This window comes from Chroicocephalus ridibundus, chromosome 5 (genome assembly GCF_963924245.1).
Source record: "Chroicocephalus ridibundus chromosome 5, bChrRid1.1, whole genome shotgun sequence".
Taxonomy (NCBI): domain Eukaryota; kingdom Metazoa; phylum Chordata; class Aves; order Charadriiformes; family Laridae; genus Chroicocephalus; species Chroicocephalus ridibundus.
This window is the reverse complement of record NC_086288.1, coordinates 74,100,980-74,122,684: the sequence shown is the minus strand read 5'-3', so window position 1 is coordinate 74,122,684 and position 21,705 is coordinate 74,100,980. Positions and strand designations below refer to the sequence as shown.

The 21,705-nt window shown below is 39.1% G+C and overlaps 1 protein-coding gene across 1 annotated transcript in view; it reads right to left on the bottom strand.

Annotated features, from left to right (window-relative positions):
* TUSC3 (tumor suppressor candidate 3) overlaps positions 1-21,075 on the bottom strand; it is a 131,150-nt gene extending 110,075 nt beyond the window's left edge. Inside the window, exon 1 of the mRNA XM_063335874.1 lies at positions 20,890-21,075. Within this exon, the coding sequence (XP_063191944.1) occupies positions 20,890-21,015 (126 nt within the window). The 5' untranslated portion in view covers positions 21,016-21,075. The remainder of the gene's footprint in view (positions 1-20,889) is intronic.
* Between the last annotated feature and the right edge of the window lie 630 nt (positions 21,076-21,705).

The following is a 21,705-nucleotide window of genomic DNA, read 5'->3' as shown; positions in this document are numbered from 1 at the left end:
GTGGGTAACTGTTAGGCCCTATCTGGAAGATACACGGACATATTACTGACCAATATTCTCAATGGTCTAAATTTCCCCTTTCTACAAAATAATTAAAAAATAAAAAAGGGAGAACTCTTAGTAAACTAATCACCCTTTTGAAAAAAATAACCCAAGAGAAAATGGTGAAGAAACTAAAATATTCATACAGTTTTAACAGGAGAAAAGTACGACTAGAGAGACTAAAACAAGGGAAGGACAGGAATATACCCTGAATGCAAAAGAAGCCAACCTGAAATATGAGGGAGAGATGGTGATTAGTTTATTTTCATTTCATATTTACCTTATAAAAGATTATTTTATTTTATTTTTTGTGAAAAATGCTAAGTATATGTGGCTGACTATACCTAAGATGGGAAACATTCTGGGAGATAGCAAGCTGGGGAGGCTTATAAGAATATAAGAAATATAAAAGAATATTTCTTTTAATTTAGACAGCTGTTCTCAGAAGTCCAAAACTGAAGCACAGGATTGATTTTCCTTAAAAGGAGGATTCTTCACATAAAACAGGAATAGCACACTAGTTTTGTCATCCAATATCACAGGAACATTATAATACATTGCTCCAGGTGTGTATATATCTACTGTGCGTAACTAAAACATACGTTATTGTCATATACTCAAAAATTAATAGCACTTTATGCTACACAATTTGGTAAGTTTTTGTAAATGGCAAGTTTAGGTTAAATTATTTCAAGTATATTTTTTTTTTTTATGTGCTCCAGTATACCTTCCATGTGGCAACACGTGCATTTCAGCAGCACAGTGACATCTGAGCACCGTATGGTACAGCCACAGGAACTGCAAGAAAGACAAAGAGCAATAGCACCAGTGGAACCATACGGATTGTTCTAACAGGTCAGGTTCAGCCTGCCAAACACAGAACATCTAACTCCCTCCATATCACCAAGAGACCATTTCCGCAGCTGCCAACCTGAATGTAAAAGCGCTGCTGCTTTTCCCTGAGAAACTCTTAAGAGCAAAAGAGTAGCCTGCATAACTGTATGATACCTTAGGTCTGTTCACACTGCACTATTTTGACAACTTTACTGGATACACCAAAATGAACAGAGTATTGGAGGCAATAATCTGGACCAACCCGTTTACATTTTGATGTATGACTAGAGCATTAAATATGTAGCTCTTTGGCAGATATAATACATAGTGTCCTGTCAATAATAAATACCTAAAGCTATATGTATTTTCATTAGTTTTACCATACTCACTACTTTCCAGCAAAAATGTTTTGATTACAACTTTCTGAAGAACTGGACTTCAAAAGTTTCCTAAGAGAGTTCAGAAGTGATCTGCTAATGTAATTTCTGGGCCCACAAGTTTTACAGAATCAGAAGCCTTCATCTAAATTATCAAATTATACAATTTTTACAAATTGTTTCTTTTTGTATTGTAATTTTATAGTCCTCTTACTGCTGCAGCAACAATTTGCACGTCTTCCCAGCAGTCTGTAAGTGTGCAAGACTGATGATTTTAATCCGTTTTTCAGGGCTAAACATACATAGCTCATGCACTCAAACAGCTGAACCCGAAAGAAATAACTCTCTAATCTTGGTGCACATGCTAGCTTAAAGGGTCTTTTAAAATGACGGCCATATTGTTATGGACAAAGGAATTGAGAGGACGAATTACTTCCACTGCAGTCGAGTGTAAGCTGCCTGCCTGCCCCTTAGCAAGGGCAGCTGCAAGACAGACAGACCCCGTTGCTCAGCACGTGGAGTTCCCAGGGAAAGAGCCAAATCTACAACCAGGACTACACAGTGGTTAAACAATACATATTTGAAATGCACCCAAAGATCCAACCAGGAAGATACTGGAAATGCAGAGGAAAAGGAACCAACAGCAGCCCTTGACTCCAGACAAGAGTACAATACGTCATCGCGCAAACTGAGCATTGAGAGGTTTGGAGAATTTTTCATCTTATTTCAGAATCAGTTTGCTGAAATCCTCAGCCAACTCAATACAGCTATGAATAATAAAACACTCACAAAGGGAAATCTGAAGCATATACCTTCTAACAACATAAACTCAAAGGTGCACTTTTGTTTAAGAGGGGATGCACCGAGCATCCATTTGAGAACTGCTTTTCACGGAATCACGGAATCTTCAGAGTTGGAAGGGACCTCTAGAGATCATCTAGTCCAACTCCCCTGCTAGAGCAGGACTGCCTAAAGCACATCCCTCAGGGCTGCATCCAGGTGGGTCTTGAAAATCTCCAGGGAAGGGGACTCCACAACCTCCCTGGGCAGCCTGTTCCAGTGCTCTGTCACCCTCACCGTAAAGAAGTTTTTCCGTGTATTCCACCCTCCCATCACAGTTTTTGGGACAGGACTGTAGTAGGTGCATTCCCAAAAATATGTATCAGTGAAGCGTAGAAACTTTCCCTGCGCTGTCCGTATCACAGCTTACAGGTCAGAAGGACTTTTTGCTATTGCTTATGGCTGTTTATATGACTGCCTTATGACTTCTGGAGCCACACTATATACAGCAGTTATTTGTACTGATACAAGGCTTGACATCTATCCCAAACTTGAAAATAACAGAAACAAGGAAAAATATAGGCAATATGAAATTGGAAAAGAGCCCACACACCTTTCTGCTCATCTTATTTATACTCATAAGAATCTGTGTAAACATAACATTCTCTTGTGAACATAAAGACACAGAAAACTACTGTTATTCATTTAAATAAAAATTCAGTACTGCAGTGCAGCAATATTTCTAACTGCAGAAGAAATTCATAAAAATCTACACCTGCAGGGGAATTAGAGAGAAAAGTTATTCCTGGCATTACATCAAACTTTTGAAGAATGCTGAGACATGCTTGTTATAATATTTCTATTCTATAATATGATTTATAATTATACCTGTATTAACCTTTAAGTGAAAAATCCGTTACAGTAATCACTCATGTAATTAGAAAATATGATGCCACTGACCAAGTGGAGCTGAGTTTGACTGTTACTGTATCTTCACTTTCTAAAACACCGCTCATGGATATCTGGAAATCAGTGGCTGCTGATGTAAAAGTCTGCCTTATATTAGGACAAGCATGGTATACTTTCCATCGATACTGGTATGTAAAGAAGGGGAAAATGTATCTTATGTTGAAAATGGAAGTTTATGCAAATGGGACAAGCTGCCATTTTGGCCATCACTCAAATTCACAATTAAAAGATAAACCCTTACAGTTTTTTGCTAATCAGACAGTTCTCATCTTGAAATTTGCTGTATACTCTATATCCATAAATTGTGTTAAGCACATCAATCAAAAAATCACGTGATGAAAACAAACCCCCCATGTTCTTTTATCTTGCATTGAGCGAATTCTACACCATCAAATCATAATTCCAACTTCATAACGGCAAAGTCTTGAATGTCTTGACCTCAGAATGAATGCCCTGGATTAAAAAAAACCTCTAAGTTAGATGCTATTGAGCAACACAAGTTGTAATTAGCCACTTCTACATAGACCAGCCTCCCAAGGAAACGAAACATTTCTCTGATGTTACTCCCCCCTGCCCAACCCCGCTTTCTTTGCTATCAACAGGAGAATATTGATAGGAAGCCTAGATTCTATTTCTAGCTCCAAGAAATAATAACAGTTAGAAAGGAGCTGGCAAATCAGTTTGGCCACTTTGAAAGGGCAGAATGAGATAGTGGGTAAGATTTGGACAGACAACCAGTTTTCAGTTCTATATCAGCATTTTTTATTATTTCTTTTTTAATTTGGAAAATATACCACTTCCTACTTTCCAAGCATCATTTTAATTTTCTTATTCACATTTCTGGCAGTGATCCCCTAGACGAGATGGATAGTTGGTATTGGTATGGAAGTACTTCCCTTCTCTTTCATCCATTTGGTTATCAGAAAGATAACCATATTTGACCTATGGCAGCTACGTAGTCAAAATCCACTGGGCTTGTCTTGGTACATGAATTCTCCATTATGGAAAAAAAAAAAAAAACACACACTCAAAAAGCCCTGTAATCTACTTCATATAACTGAATTGGCTAATCTAGACATGATTTACTAGGTAGCCCAAAGAGATTCCAATAAGGGGCTTAGACTACATGGAAACCATTTTATAAAAGAAAGTGAGCACTATGGCTAGAGTTGGGTAGAAACAGAAAAAGAAGCATCCTTGCATTAATACATTTTCAAGACTGTGTGAAAGATTCTGATATTGTCCAAATTTACATTCTGCACATTATTTCGCCCTCCCCCCTTCAAACAGACGAGCAGGAAAAAAAAAATTAACATTTGTCAAAACTGAACTCCAACAAAACCATAACCAAGATGTAAGAATGATCTAACTCAAAAAATTTGATTTATTTAAGCTTATCCATACAAAAGATGATCTCGGAAGGCAGGTGGGGAAAAGTGTGTAATTATAACATTGCGTCGGCTTGATGAATTTATGCAGTGAAGAGTTTAAAGTAGGACGGAGGAAAAAAGCTCAGGATCAGGTGTCTCCTCCAGTATTTGCTACAGTGACTCCATATCCAACCAAGAGCAGCAAGGATAAATGAAAGTCACTTTCAGAAACTGACGCCAAAAAGAAGCCTTTGCAAAAAGGGCTGTAACACTTTTACTGAGCGTTACTCTCTTACCTTTTTTCATGAATGTTATCTACGTTAATTTAACCCAGGTCCTTGTTTCAGTAACGCGAAGCCTACAATCTTCATAAAGAGGGAAGGAAAGAGGACAGAATACTCGTCATCCATCCTCCTTTATTAAAAGGATTGCAAAATATTACTACAGGAATCTACACTACCAACAGGTCCTCGGCATCTTGGAAACTGGTTTTAGAGAAGTTCAGAATTTCCTTCAATTTATTAGTTCACATACACTTTTCTTCACAACACAAATGGTATACAGAAGTGATGACAACAATCACTTATTCTTTGGACTGCTGTTTTAAGTATTTCAAAGCAACTCTTATTACAGTATGTATGTAATATTGCACATTCATTCATAAAGCAGCCAACCATCTGGATGTATTCTTGTTCCCACATTTCCTTAAAAGGTATTTTTTAACACGGCACAACAAAAAAAGTCATTGATAAAAGTGTCAAAAAATACAAGGGAAAAAAAACCTCCAAAACTCCAGACCTTCAGGCTTTTCTTTTCAAATACGTTACTATTAAAAAAATCACAGAGAGCGATTCAAAAGACATAAGGGGAAGTTGGTTTTGTTTGACCATGTGCACCCCTGTATATCTGATGGACTTTTATTGTACATTCAATTTCCTCTGCTTTCATGAAGTTACATAACATACAGAATAAAGTTTCATAAATCCTTTCGATTATAGATTTAACAGTGCTTTTGCAGATTGACAAAACCTATCCAGAGCACTTACAGCACTTTTTATTTCCAAAATTAAATTAACTAAATTTGACACTTACTGGATGCTACTAATAAAGGCATTAAAATATCAAAATCAGTAATATTAGAGAGCTGAACTGGCTGAAAGGTGGACTTTTCAGGTAGCCTGTTCTTTGTTTGGGTTTTAAAAAAATAAATAAATCTGAAAGCTTTTAAAGCTTCTGAATTTACAAAATTACTTAGCACAGAGCACGTACCAAAAAAAAGACTGCTACTTTTTCCAAAAAGAATTTGTCCTGTCATACCTCAAGAACACTTAAAGAAATTTATTTACTTAACAGATCCTTTTCTTAGCTATGAAGAGGAGCAAAGAGAAGTACCAAACTTCACATTTTATAAAATGGATAAGCGACAGAAGAAGATTGGGCAGAGCTACACAGGAAACCAGTTACTCATCTAAAAATTGATTCATACATCTCAAGTTTCCAGATGATGCTTAACATTAGGGTCAGTCTTAGCAATGACTGCCTCTCAAGTGGGGAGCGTGAAATAGTAGATTACCTTTTCCTACAAGGATATTAGAAAATAGTACCTTGTTGCATTATTTCACTTGAAATTAGTGAAAGCTCACTTTGGTTTCAAGATCAAATTGCTCTCAGGATGAAGAAATTAATTGTAAGCTTTTTCCCCCCACCCCCCCCGCCAAAATATCAGTCAACCTGCCTCTCTGAACAGATGTGCATTTTAAAGGCATTAACAATATCTACCAAAGACAATCACAAGTATCTACAGCACTTTACATGGACAACAGCAGCAACATAACCTAGTCAATTTAATGGACAATGTACTATAACACAAGAAAGGAAAGGTCCCAAAGCAGAACACTGCTCGACATGACTTGCCACCCAAAAAAAAATTTCAAATTAATAAAAATTCTACTTTATAGAAAGGAAAATTCACAGTTTTCTCCTTTGTGGATGGCAGATCCTGACTATCCACCACATATCCACCAAGCTACTCTATCACTCCCCTCCTCAGCTGGACAGGGGATAGAAAATATAACGAAAGGCTCATGGCTCAAGATAAGGACAGGGAGATCACTCAGCAATTACTGTCACAGGCAAAACAGACTCAACTTGGGGGAAATTAATTTAATTTCTCACCAATCCAGAGTAGGGTAATGAGAAATAAAAACTAAACTTAAAACACCTTCCCCCCACCTCGGCATTCTTCCCAGGCTCAACTTCACTCCCAATTTCTCTACCTCCTCCCCAAGCGGAATGGGGGTTGTGGTCAGTTCATGAAATGTCTCTGCTGCCCCTTCTGCCTCAGGGGAAGAGCTCCTCACACTCTTCCCCTGCTCCAACACGGATTCCCTTCCCACGGGAGACAGCCCTCCACAAACTTCTCCAACATAGGTCCTTCCCAAGGGCTGCAGTTCTTCATTAACTGCTCCAGTGTGGGTCCTTTCCACAGGATACAGTCCTCCAGGAACAGACCGCTCCAATATGGGCTCACAGGTCCTGCCAGCAAACCTGCTCCTGTGTGGGCTCCTCTCTCCATGGAGCCACAGGTCCCACCAGGACCCTGCTCCACTGCAGGCTTTCCACAGGGTCACAGTATCCTTTGGGCATCCACTTGCTCTGATGTGGGGTCCTCCACAGGATGTAGGTTGATATCTGCTCCACTGTGGGCCTCCATGGGCTGCAGAGGAACAGCTTGCTTCACCACGGGCTGCAAGGGAATCTCTGCTGTGGTGCCTGGAGCACCTCCTTCTTCACTGACCTTGGTATCTGCAGGGTTGTTGCTCTCACTTATTCTCACTCCTCTCTCTTCTAACTGCTGATGGTGTTGCACAGCTTTTCCCCACCTTAACTATGTTATCCCAGAGGTGCTACCAGCGCTGCTGATGGGCTCAGCCTTTGCCAGCAGTGGGTCCATCTTGGAGCCGACTGGCATTGGCTCTATCGGACATGGGGGAAGCTTCTGGCACCTTCTCACAGAAGCCACCCCTGTAGCCCTCCTGCTACCAAAATCTTGCCACATAAACCCAATACAGCTAGAAATGACAAATTGTAATACAGAAGGGTTCAGGTGACACAACTACCTAACCACAAAAGTTTGGATGCAAGTTCAGACCACTGATTTTTCTTTCTCTCCTTTCATCATACACAAAGCAATGCTCTTTTTCTTTCAGTAACACATTTCAGTAAAAAGATTCCACAAGCAATTAAAACAAAGTTAGAAATACTAGGCAATAAAGTAACTTTTGCAAGCATCAAAATTAATTGAGTGTAAGCTCCACTTTTAAAAATTAGGCAATTTGTATATTGTACCCATTATCCCTGTGTTAATGTATGTTTCAGAGTATTATGCATCCTAATACTTTTTTCAAACTTCTTTTGATCATGACTAATATTCTCATTGTGAAAAAAATCTTCATCTATCCTCACATTATTTCACTGCCATTTTATTACTAATAGTTACTGATACATTCTTTGCCATCTCTGACATTTTCTCTCCATAGTTTTATTCTATTATGCCATCCTTTTATTGGTCACTTCACTGTCAGAGTTTCCTAGCAATTTCTATTTCTCAGGAGGAAAAAAACCACACAAAAATGTGATAGAACCATTAAATTTAGCATTCTTCTTCTCTTTGTCTAGTACATCAACATTTTCAAACAACAAAACCTTTTCTAAAGTTTTCTTTTTTCCTCTGTCAGCCATCCAGACGAAGTTCTTGCCTACTTGCAATTACCCATGCATTAAGGGGCAGAAGTATTATGCAATTCCTTAAGCAGGAGTTCCTTTCAGCAGAACACTACCTTCCCTGGTAAGTCATTCAATTAGAAGACAAAGGACATAACACGGTGCCAAATTAATTAATGGATTCTGTGGTTCAACAGGAGGCAGACAATCTCTGGTGATAGATAAAGCCCTTAATCCTTTTAGCATAAAATAATTACTTTGTAGTTTCAGATCTATTTCTGAGTAGTTTAAGACTATTTATACAGACCAGTACATAATTTTAATCTAAATAAAAAAGTGCAATTAAGTAAGACTAAAGCAGTTACTTGTTGAATGCTAAATCAAGATGGTACAAGTGGTCAGGAGGCTTTAATACAAAACCTAATGGTTTAAACGTGTTAAGAAACAGCCATTTTAACACCCACCCCCACCATTAAGTTCTGTGTTGAATATTAAAAATTCAGGTACTTTATAATGGATAACTCAAGAACTCACATTGAGGAAACTGGAAGTGGAATTAGTATCTACATTAGAAAAGTAAAAATTTGATGCAAATGTTTACCAAAATAATGTTGCTTTCTCATAAAAACATGGACATATCATGAAGTCTAAATTTTGACCTTCTGAAATTAACCTCCAAAATTAACCTGAAATCAAATTTCTAAAGGTCTATGTACTTTTCGTTCTTAGAAAAAGTGACAAAATGACAAAAACCAGCTGAAAGTGCCTCCCTAAGCTCATTTTCAAAGCACGCTCTTTAACCCTTTGTAGACTCAATATTCACTGTAAAGACTCCAGTAAAAATATGTTTCCTCCAGAACATTTTTACTATCAAAACAGCTCATTAAATTAAGGAAAAGTTCCATTTCTCACTTCTTGGGAGAAGTACGGACTTCAAAGTACTTTGGAAAACAAAGCTGCTGTATCAGCTAATGAACTTGTAATTTTCTCTCTCACAGCCAAGCAAGCATGAGTTCTGCATGAGAGCACAATACAGTCATTGCTCAAAAAACTGATGTTGCTATAACTGAACAGCTTCATCTAGATTTCTGAATCAGTTAAGATACATGCCAATAGTCTAATGCATTAACATAATAGTCATTATACCACTTGAACATGGTGGGACAAAGAGAACACAATTAAAGGTGAAATTTCTCCTTTCTATGAAACTACATGTTATCTGAATATGCGATATATACTTGGACTTAAAATCTGAGCAATATAGCTCACTTAAGGCTCTTGGAAAATGATCATCTTTAAGAAGGCATCAGCATATTTGTCCTAAATTTATGAAGGGGCTGAGGATAGAAATACCATTCAGTTCTTACAGAGGTGGAACCATCTCCACCAGTACTGCTGCTGATGGTACTAAAGGTTGGTACTAAAACCTCCAATAACAATATTTCAACTAAAAGCCTAGAGTGGGATAAATTCCGGCCTCATTGTTTTCTGGTGTAGATCACTTCCTAGTATTTTTTCTACAGTGTAAAATATTTTGCACTAAAATAAACATCAGTTTTAGTGCCTCTCCCCCACCTAGCAATCCATCAAAACCAAGCCGAATATGGTGATATTTGACCACCTCTAAACTAAATCAAACACCACTCTAATCTTGTGCTATACTCTCTTTTTCTTGATATCTGTACAGGTAACATGATACGTAGTTTAACTAAGACACAGAGAATCAGTTAACTGAGGAATTTTGATCTACGGCTATCAGGAGCTGAGAACGGAGTTAGCAATTCTAGACTTGAAGAGGCTTCTCCTGCCTGCCACCAGGTGCTTACAACCCAGATTTTGTGTAATGTCCCCCTCCTCAATATTCTTGTAATATACACACAACCTAGAACAACAAAAGAAAAATACTGATTTGAGCACCTTTATGTTCCCAGCAAGGTCCCCATTACTTCTAATCATTCAGGGGCTGGCACTTTGAGCACTGGGCGCAGTGCGCTCTACACTTATCTTCCTTCAGCCACCTCCACTGACAGAGGCAGCCACAACTGAGAAGGTGACAGCGGTTTAAGTGGAGAAAGTGAGCATGCAGAGGTTATCCTGACTCTCAATACTTAAAAGTCACCTTGATTTCTTTCACTGCCCTCCGTGTGGCCCCCAACTTACACGCTTGGCAGGCAGCACTCATGTCCAGATGGTAGACGAGTAAATCTACTTGAACAGATTGTATTACAATGTTTTACACTAAACAGTTATTGGATTAAACATATAAATAGTTGTGGGAACCTGGGACTTCCCTCTTCCGAATGATCATCATTCGGCTAGAAAATTATCTTCCCTCTTGTCGCTCCTCTGTGGCCCAGTGAATCCTGAAACCTTCTCTGAAGCTCTGTGCCTGTGCAAGAGGACAGTTTGACTACATCGATATCAGCAAGTAGTGCAATGAGAACAAATACACCTGTAGAAGAAAATAGCAGCGCTGAAACCTTAATACCCACACCCTGCTGGATTTTGCTTCAAACTAATTCTAAATTGGTTCCAAGGACTGAATGTGGATTAGTAATTGGAGTGCGTTACCTGCACTTCTGGAGTGCAGTTTAATTTCAGTAATAGAATCCAGTTCACACACTCAAGAGACCATTTCAGAGTGCAAACAATGCCTTGCAGGGGGAAAACAACCGATTCACTTCAGAGCAGCAGCCTGCTTTTTGAATTAAAACAATAATGCAGACCACCTTAAGAGGATCCAAGCATCCAGAACAACAGACAGCCAAGTCTTTAGAGTACTTTATGTGAAGCAGGATATCATTTCCCAGAAACCAAATAAGTATCAACTGCTCCCACTATTTCAGTTTCCCGGACACGCTCTAACCACAATGCTACTGCATAAAAGATTGTAGTGTCACATTTCATTGACAAATTAAATCCTACTGTGAATGTTACAAGTTCAGAGCAAACAATGACTTAAGAATGCCTAGTTTCTGTGCACAGAAACAAAGAAAAGAGAAAAGGAGCCTCAGGAGAGACCTTATCGCTCTCTACAACTACCTGAAAGGAGGATGGAGCAAGGTGGGGGTCGGTCTGTTCTCCCAGGTTACAGGTGATAGGGCAAGAGGAAACGGCCTCAAGTTGCACCAGGGACAATTTAGATTGGATATTAGGCAAAGTTTCTTCACTGAAAGGGTTGCCAAACATTGGAACAAGCTGCTCAGGGAAGCGGTGGAGTCAACATCCCTGGAGGTATTTAAAAGACAGGTAGACGTGGTGCTGAGGGACATGGTTTAGTGGTGGACATGACAGTGTTAGGTTAACAGTTGGACTCAATGATCCTAAAGGTCTTTTCCAACCTAAATGATTCTGTGATGCTGTGATTCTATGAATGGGCTAAAATACAAGATACCAAATCAGATGAGAATTGTCCTCCATATGTGCAAAAGCTGAACTTCAGGTGCCTGTTACTTTTAAAGAAATGGGATAATGGTGGCAGCCTCCAGAACAAATACGCATTTACACAAAAGCATCTTAGATTAAAATTTTACTCTGAAAGCTACATTATCCATGAGGTCTGGGTAAAGCACTTTGACCTTTTACAGGACCTAGGTTTAGAGTTGTAGGAAGACAAGAACTCACAGCTGTCAACACAAAGGTAAAAGCTATTTCATATAGACGAGGGCAAACCAGTGTGCATGTACACATGTGTGCGTGCACGTGCATACACACATATATAAAAATCTATCTGTATTTACTGATTTATCCACCTTTAGAGGAAACAAATAGGAAAATGAGAAAGCGTACTGTGCATTTTAAGTGGAAAATGATTAGCAATGCCCCAAACCAAAAAAAAACATAAAGGAAATGAAAACCAATGATAATATCTGGAGCCTGACCAGTGGATATTAATAATGTTTTATTTTAGTTTCTAAACAAATTGCCCACTAAAGAAGTTAGTGCACTGCTATCAATGAACAGAAATTTGAAGAAAACTTATAGACAAAAGCTTCTATCCACACCTAGCTTAGATGAGAAAGTGTCTCACAACAGAAGGAAAATATTTACACAGTAACTTCAGTTCAGCATTAACATGCACCATTCCTGTCAATTTCTGAACAATTTCTGCCTCACCCACTGGAAGCACTGTCACATTGTCAATAACTGAATCTACCTGTTGTGGACAAATAAGAGGCATAACAGTCCTACCTCTTGAATTTAGATTAAGCTCCCTAAGACTGACGTCCTCCTTGAAACTTCAATGAAATTCCTGCCATTCACTTTCCACTTCATTTGGAAGGTTTTGGTAGAAAATTATACCAAATTCTGGACAGCATGGGGCACACAGCCTTACAGTTCTGACTTTAGCATCCAACTCTAGAGAAGGACAAGATTTCAGGAACATCCTTTTGTATTTCTTATTCCCTGGTTCGAGATCACCAACTATGCAGACTGCTGGTACCGCAACCCGTGATGAGATGCCCTGCTCCTTCCATTACTAAGTTGCTCTACAATTGCCTCACCTAATTGTAGCCTGAATTCCTCTCTTTGGACAAACACCAAGACATATGCTGGTATAGCTAATTTATTCCTTCCCTATATATAGCCCGAGCCCTGCAACTTTTAAGGTATCTAGAAAACTATACATTACCTCTGTCAGTCAAAACAGATTTCTACTTGTATTCAAATACCTTCTTCATACTGTTAGATAACCTTGAAAAAGCAGGGTAGAGAAAGGAGCTGTATTTCAAAGCATCCTGTCTGCTTAGTTTTATCATCCCTTACATTAATCTCCCTTGCAGAATCTGAGTCTCTAGTTATGTCTCTTATAGAAAGCTGAAGATTCACATTAAAATACTTTAATAGTATTAAAATTAAAAATTATTTTAAGTTTCATATTTTTAGTATATAAGTACCCCAGTGAATTTAGTAGTTACGGATTAAATGCAATTTAGATTTCATCCTAATTTACTACTAAAAGTAGAGGAGGGTCATAGGGAGTTGATGATAACTAAGAGAAGGGAAAAGAACAAAATATTTTAAGCAATAATTCGAATCACTGAAGTAAACAAAGACAAAGCAGCTACAATTACCAAGAAAAGTTTTAAGAGGACCAACTAAAAAAAATACATCTCATAATTTATTGTTAAAATAACCACGTTCTTCAGCATAGTGAAGAAAAAATACTGCAATACAAATATAACAAATCATTATTCCAAACAAACAGACTCCTGGAGGACAGTGCAGTTTTCAGTTAAAGGCTTAACTTTAGATTCAGACCTCTGCCACTGACAAGATTTAAGAAACAAAATACATGTAAAAGCCTGAAAGTGTAGTCAGCAGGACCTGATAATATCTCGTATTAAGGAAATTAGCTAATTAATTAGCTGAACAACTGTCAATTGTTTTCTTAAGTCATGAAAAACAGCCTAAGTATCAAAGCACTTCATGAAATAATCAAGCTTACAAAAACGTTTAGCAGAAGTTACAAAATAAAACCCAGAAATTAACCTTATACTTTAAATAGGCTTTGTTTTTACTGTATTACCTACACTTTTGCTCTACAGATTTAAAAAAATCTCCATTGAAGAGATATTTACATGGCTCAGACATGAACACATACACATCGAAATCTAGAAGAGTTAAACAGAAACTTAAGTATGAAAGATTCAGATTAGACCTCGTCTTAGTTGGCCTATGTAAGGCAACAGGAGAAGGAAAGTAACCGAACATGCTAATTTTGTAATAGTAGAGCAGACAGCAATAGTGATATGAAATTATTAAAAAGCTAAACTAAAAGCAGAGCAGAAAATAGCTTTTATCCTTCAAGCAGCTGATGCTATAGCCTATAACCTTGAGCAACTCTGTGAGCCCAAAATGTCATTCCACAAAAGGACTGCACAACTGTAATTATCACTTAGGTTATAAACTTGATATACAAATTTTTTATGCAACACAGCAAAACTCAGCTAAGCTTAACAACCAGTACATCTGAAATTCAAAAATAAGTTGCTTTAAACTCAGAAGAAAAGAACAAGAAAAAGTAACGGAATGGCATAATTAGGCTGGGGACTGCAACTGCTTAAGAGGAATTTTGGGTATTCCGAAATGGTATTATCAGATACAAACATCAGAATAAAATAAAATCCTAACAGTAAATCCTATTAGGTGGGACAACAGTCACCCCACAGAAATGACAGAAGTCCTGCCACCACTTTGGTAATCATGAAGAAGAGTGTTGTCACAAAGAAGTTCGCACTGGCAAGGGGGCAAATCTTTTCCATCTCAAATTTCTAGGATTATTTTCTGTTACCAAAATATTGCCATGGGTTTTTTTTAATTCTGTCATAAGAGAAGCAATGCATTCAATGCAAATTCCAGTTTGCTTATCTTCTTTAGAATGCAAAGGACTTGTAATAATAGCATATAAAAGTATGAGTTTCTCTATCTTAAATATGACTTTAAGGATCACTATAAAATATCTTTGAATTTATTTCATGGCAATCCCTCATTATTGAAAGTTCTAACAAAAAAAAAAGAATGGTTATTACATTTGATATGCACACAAAACATTAATATCTCATCGCATTCGATGAAAAGATAACAATACTTTTTTCTTTTGCCTACTTTCAGATTTATTAGAGCAAGAGGCCTAAAAGCAATAACAGGTAAAGTTCCTTTTTCAGTTCTGATCGCTAACTTAGCCAACAAAATGTGACCTTCAAAACACTTTTAAAAAGGAAGAGAATAAATCTGAGGATCCAAAACAGTAACAAAAACACCCCAATGCAAACACTCTAATTGTACTGGCTGGTTTTTCCGGAGCACTTAGAAGTCAAGCAGATACAATCTGTATTTTCCATGTGGTTGCACAGGATGTGCTGTATAAACGGTTATAGAACAGAACAGGGGAAAGATCAATTCCACCACTGATCTGTCTTATGACAGCAAGGATGCTGAATGGAGACATCTGGGACAGAAAAGTTTCAGTAATCCAATTACAAAATGCCATCAGGCTGCTGTAAGCATCCTTTATTTCACTTATTGTATGCAATCACTGAAGACATCAAGGTTCTCTATACAGCTTTGTTAAAATAAGAACTGCTGGTTAATTTTGTCAAGTTTCTCCAAAACTTTAGTTAATTAGGAATAGAAGAGGAAGGTTTATAGAGGTTTTCGTGGCTTGTAAAAATCAGCAGAAAATGTAGAATTCTTGCAAACACTTTTTCTTGCAAACGTTCTTTTTAGGACAGAGTAGAGAAAAACATTTATAATTGCATTTAAAGAATTTTACATTTTCAGGCATGACTTATTGCTGTTATTTCACTTCCAACTCAGGACAGTTATTTTAAAGCTTTAAGCATTGATTAAAAAAAAAAAAAAACACCTCTTCTCTCTCTACTGCAACAATAGATAAAATGGCAAATTACACAAATGGATATAAACCCTCCACTTAAAAATACATCTTTAAAATTGCTTGAAGCTGAATCTATAATCAGGACTGGGTTTCCCTTCAAAGGGCCAACCTTTGCCACATCTCAGTTTTTAATAAAGTTTTTAAAGAGGAGTCTATACTTAGTATAACTGCCAAACATTTTCCTGCATGCTGCTGCAAAAGTAAAAATGTGCAGCGCTCCACAGTCTGGATACCAACCCCAAAATTGTAATGATTAGAAGACCAAAAAGACTTGATATTTGAGTTTAATATTAAACAAAATTTCAAGAGAAAGAGAAAAAACTTAAGTTTTAATTATCACTACTTTGTTGAAATAGGATCAGAGATCCCAAGAGACCAGGATCCCCTCTCTTATACTATGCTGAACCTATGCTTTTTCTCTCGCTCTACCACATTTCTCATCATTTCTTTCCTTAAATTAAATATGCAGGAAGAACTTGGATCAGAAGGAAGGAACGCTACAGATCACTGAAAACAGCATCAGGAGACACAGGAAGAAACTAAGTAGTGCCCTTTCCATTTTGGAACAAGAAAGACCAGGGCAGCCAGCTTTGCTGCATATCTTTTGTGCCGTAGCTCCACAAGGATGAGAATTGCTACATTTACGGTAAAACACCACCACGAATTAGACTAGGAAAGGAATTTTAAAGCAGAAAGTATCATCCTGGCTGCAAGGGAAGGAACAGGGTAATAATCATCAATAGCCTTGAATAAACAAGGTGGGCTTAACACCAAAGGAAAACAAGAATGCACAGTGCAGAAACAAGACCACCACCAACAGCTTCTAAGGGCAAATCAGATAGACATTTGGCAGGAAAAGTAAAAGCATAGCTGAGCTTTGGGATAAAGGATCAATTAGATAGGGTTGTAAGGACAATCTTCTACAATTTCTCACAGTTGCAGTAACTTCTACACCCAGTTGGGGAAAGGGTGAGAGACACAGGGAAGAAAAGGTAAAGAATAGTGATAGGGTACCAGTTTTGAAATACTTCAAGAACACTCAGGCAAACTAAGACATTACGGAAGCTTACATTACAGAACAGTAAAATTACTACCATGTTGTTATACCTCATCAGCATCTTTCTGAGTAGATTTAAGCTCAACAAGATACTTCCACTGGAACGAAGCTGATATGTAGGTCTACACAGACAGCATCCCTGCATCAGATTCAGCAGTAATGACAAACTTACCTACAGGAAAATAGCTACTCCAACTGCGTGTACGTGGTTTCATTAAGCTTCTGAATCATCTACCTGAAAGCTCAAAAATAAACTTTACCCTCTATGACAAATGCTTTTAATACTGCAAAACCAATGCTCTTCTTCTATGTGTTCCAGTAAAAAAAAATAATCTTACTTATCTGTATAAAAATAATATAAAATGTCCATGCAAAGCAATTTATAATAAAAAGCCAAGAGGTGTATTTCAAAGTGCAATATTCTCATTCTGATTCCTTCCAATTTTTAATAGTTCTACCTACTTAGAATTTGCATAAGATACATAAGAAGCATGAAAAGATACAAAAGAAGCATGGGAACGTGCCTTACAGAAAACACGTGTATGTTAAAACAAGCATATTATCTCAGATGCTGTGGAAACAGTCAATTAGTATTTTCTCTCATTATGAATACAGTTTCCAAGAGTCCTTCTTCAGTTACCTGCTGCTATTTCCATAACTAGGAACTTTTATTTACTTCACTTTATTTAAAGGTACTGCTCAGCAACAGAATTAAAATCATAAAAGCAGTCTTTTCAAATCTAGTTAGCTCTTAAGTGTGAGCCATGGGAGAAAGTTATGGTGCTGCTCTTCACCTAATTTCCAAATTATTATATTTTGTCTGTGGTCATTTCAAGACAGTCCAGTGTTTTCTGTTGATCTCCTCAGTAGCAAAGGCTGTCAAGGGTGTCCGCTATACACAAAAGCGAACAGCAAGATTAAAGAGAAGCACTAGTAATGTTTGTTTGTTTACATATTCATGTTGCCATTCTACAAATACCTTCCACAACACTAGATAACTAATTATCAACTAATCCAAATCCATTCTTTAATTTTTACAAATTTAATCAAATTTAAGATGGACCTCATCACTTTGCAGTAATTTGCCACAAGATGAAGTTTCTTCAGATATCATCAAGAACATTGTACTGTATAAGACAATGTATTTTAGTAATTTAAGAACTTGTGTATTTTCCACTCAAAATACAGCTGTAACATAGTATTTTACAGTCAACACCGAAAATTACACCCCTGATCTCTTGTTTCTCTGCTAGTAATAAGTCCTTCAAAAACAGCTAAAATCTTAACTTGGTCCTCTCCTTTCTGCAAATTCATTATTTTCATCTTCCAGGTTCATACAACTAATCCAGACACCTCTAATCATTCAGACTTTAGGCATACTTTTCTATGTAGTCAATGCTTTAGAAGAAAAAAACAAAACAAAATATTGTTTTCACCATGGATACTTTCCTTGCTTAAGCTCCAATTCCAACATCTCATGTTTTTCTCATTTTCAGTTATTTCACTTTCAAGTACTTTTCCAGTACTCAAGGTTTTAAAAGAAGTTTACTGGGAAAGAAGTTCCCTTTCTCTAATCCTTAACCTCTCTTTCCACACAACCACCCCAACAAAGACACATACAAAGCAAGCAGTAAAGAGGAAACTGAGATGCGACTTCTTTTTATTTCATGAGATATATATTTTACCCCTACTACCGTAACTTCCCTCTTGCAGTGTTCATTTTGAAACAATTCACTGTATGTTCAACTTCCATAACAGCTATGGCAATCTTATCAGTCTTTGTATGGAAAAAAACTTAGGTTCACTTTACACATTTAACGCTCATCATCTTTGCCTTTTACCACTGTGCTTCTGGACAGTATTCTGAACAGGAACCTCCCATGGCACAAGATCCTGTGCTCTTCCCATTCATATAATTTCCCTCAGAACAGTTTTAAAATGTTATTTACAAACTGCTTACTGTAAGAAAGTTCAATTTTCATCTTTCACCTACAGATGTTTTTTCCTCCCACGTATATTGGGCAAACTACTACAGTTTTCAACATAAGGTTAGTAGGACAAGAAAAGGAGCCAGACCTCAGCTGTAACATATAAAACACAGACAGATACAAAGCAATACTCATAATATTCATACTATGTATAAAACCCTGAAAATGACTAAGTTACACTTTCCTTTAAACTCACATTTAAAGTGAAGCAAGCACTCACAATGTTGCACTAGTTTCTGTAAAGATGCAGTTGTAGATACAGTATGTCTACATAAAACCAGTGTTTTGTCTCTATGAGCAGCATTTAGTCCATTGCATTAACAGAAAAATATTAAACAGGAACTAAAAATGGAGGTAAAAAGATGCCGAAGACTAAGAACGGTTAATTAATCAATTAAATCAGTTAAAAAGGGAAAAAAAAAAAAACCTGAATAACAAGATTTACAGAGGAGAAATACCAGCTTGAACTACAGTACGAAATGGCTAGGCAAAAAACATCCATTTCAATCCTCTTATGTACCACCTCTGCAGTAGGACTGGGAAACTTTATAGAAAGTAATTGTAGATGTCCATTTTAATTTGTCATTATTTACTTGTTAGGAAAGGATTCCATTTAAAAAGAAATAAAGATTATTTCAGCTATCTTGGTAGCACAGTTGGCATACCACATAAAAGCGTCAAAACTTGATATGCTAGCACATCACAACAAGAGAGAATCAAGTGTGTCAAACATTAAACATATTAAAAAAAAAAAACCCTACTAAGTTTTAAAAATACGTTAAATTATAGCAGCAGAAGAGCAACACATTACTGCCTACACTTTCCAGAAAGAGGGGAAAAAGAGAATGCCTAGAGTGAAGGTGCTCATTTTTTTTCATTAATACCCAAGGGATTTATCTCAATGATCAAATTATTATTTAACTTGGTAAAACCACAAAGTCAGACCACTCTTTAGATACTTAAATGAGGATTTTACATACTAATTTTGGCCTTTTAGAATCATAGACCATCCCGACTTGGAAGGGACCCATTAGGATCATCAAGTCCAACTCCTGCCTCCACACAGGGCAATCTAGAAGTTAAACCATGTATCTAAGCTCATTGTCCAAACACTTCTTGGACACCAACAGGCTTGGGGTCACGACCACTTTCCTGGGGAGCTCATTCCAGTGCTTGACCACCCCCTCAGTGACGAGCTTTTTCCTAATATTCAATCCGAAGTTTCCCTGAGGCAGCTTTAAGCCATTCCCTCGAGTCCTGTCACTGCACACCAGAGGGAAGACCTCCTGCACCTCCCTCCCTGCTCCCCTCATTTTACTTCTTTGGCCTATAAACCTTAGTAACCTATATATATAAGAAAATTGAAACAAACAAACAAAAAAATTTCGACCACGCTTCTGTTTGAGCAAATAGCTCAAAATAGTTCTTTGCCTCCCCTCCATCACCACAAAGCACAAGTCTTCTGGCAACACTAACAGAAAACAGATGTGGAAAAAAAAATATGCAGATTGGTAAAAAGTTATCTCCTCCCCTAAATGAAGTTATAGGGAAACTGCAAAGAGACTCCTACTGGTTGTCCTAGCACGGGGTATGAGAGACGCTGGCCTGGGATCAAGGGCATGCCAGAAAGAGGGAAGTGTAGTAAGCTCTAGTAGCACTGAAACCCGAAAAAGGCCAATACTTACACTACCTATAAAAAAAAAAAAAAACCTTTTGGCACATTTCCGTATTTAAATACTAAAGTTGCTGAAGGCAGACCGCTGCTACTGAAGCAGAATTAAAACCGCTCCTTCCTCCACGTCTCTCTTTTCCCAGGAGACCCCCTGGAGGGAAAGAGCATCCCCGCCTCCCCCAGCGGACACCTGCTGCCGCGGCTTCGGCGGCATTTACCCACCCCGGGCACCGCTTCGACTCGGCACCACAAACAGGGGCTTCAACTCCCTCCTCCCGCCGCCTCCTCGCCCCCGGCCGCCTGCTGAAGCGCCCGAGCGGCGGCCGGCCGAGGGCAGGACGCCAGCCCTCGCTTTTATTTCCTCAAAACCAGGGAGCTCAAGGCCCACGACAGCGGACCGGGATGGGACATAGCGCCGGGGGCGGCCACTCAGCCGCCGCGCTGCCTCCCGGCTGCCCTGGAGACGCCGCCGGCCATCTTCGGCGGGGCGAGGGGAGCCCAGCAGCACCCTCCTCAGGGCCGGGGAGGGAGAGGGGCCGGCGGGGGAGGCCGGGCGATGGGCGCCGGGCGGAGCGGGCCGCCGCGGGCGCTGAGGAAGAGGTGGGGGGGAAGGCAGCTCGGCAGGGCAGCCCCATCCCCTCAGCCGGGCGCGATGGCGAAAGAAGCGAACGTGTCTACCTCCTTCTTTTTCTGTCCTCCCCCGAGCTGGCCGCAGAGGAGGAGGAGGAGCAGCAGCAGTAGGAGGAGGCAGCTCCTGGCCGGCAGGTGCAGCAGCCGCCGCGGTGCCCGCGTACCCAGCGCCATGTTCCCCCCCGCCCGCCGCCGGCCAGCACCTGCGGCGCCGCTGCCCACCTCCGCACCGCTGATTGGGCCCAGGCTCTGGCCAATCGCACCGCCCCCCGGGGCCGCGGTTGCTGTTGGGAAATGTAGTTGTTCGTCCGCTCGCTGAGGGGGCTTCGGCGCCATTTTGGCGGCGGCGGCGGCGGCGGGAGCGGGGCTCGTCTTGGGGTCCTCGCTAAGGTAGGCCCTTGGGTGCTGGGCCTCTGGCGGGCACCCGCACGCTACGGGCAGGAGATGTATGATGGAGACTCGCTGTCAGCTTTATTGAGGCAGTATGTGGTACCACGACAGCAGCCCCAGGAGTAGCGGTGGCCCCCCGGCGGCGTGGCGGGTATTTCTGGGGCTGAGGAGCTTCACCTGCTGCTCCGAATTCCCTGCCACAGCTACCTGCGGCCCAAAGTGCAATCGTGAGTCGAGACTGTGTAAAAAAACAAATGCACACCAAAGACCCTTCTTTTCTACACGTTTGCATGCATACACCTTTCAGATTCCACTAATCACACAGAAAGCCCTCTTGGCAGAAAGTTATATTGATGTAATACACTAATACAATTAATTTGAATTTAATTCCTAGAGCATTAACCACGCAGTTTTAATTTGATACTTCTGTGCAATCCTGTACAGTCTTCAGCGACTGCATATTTTTTGCCATGA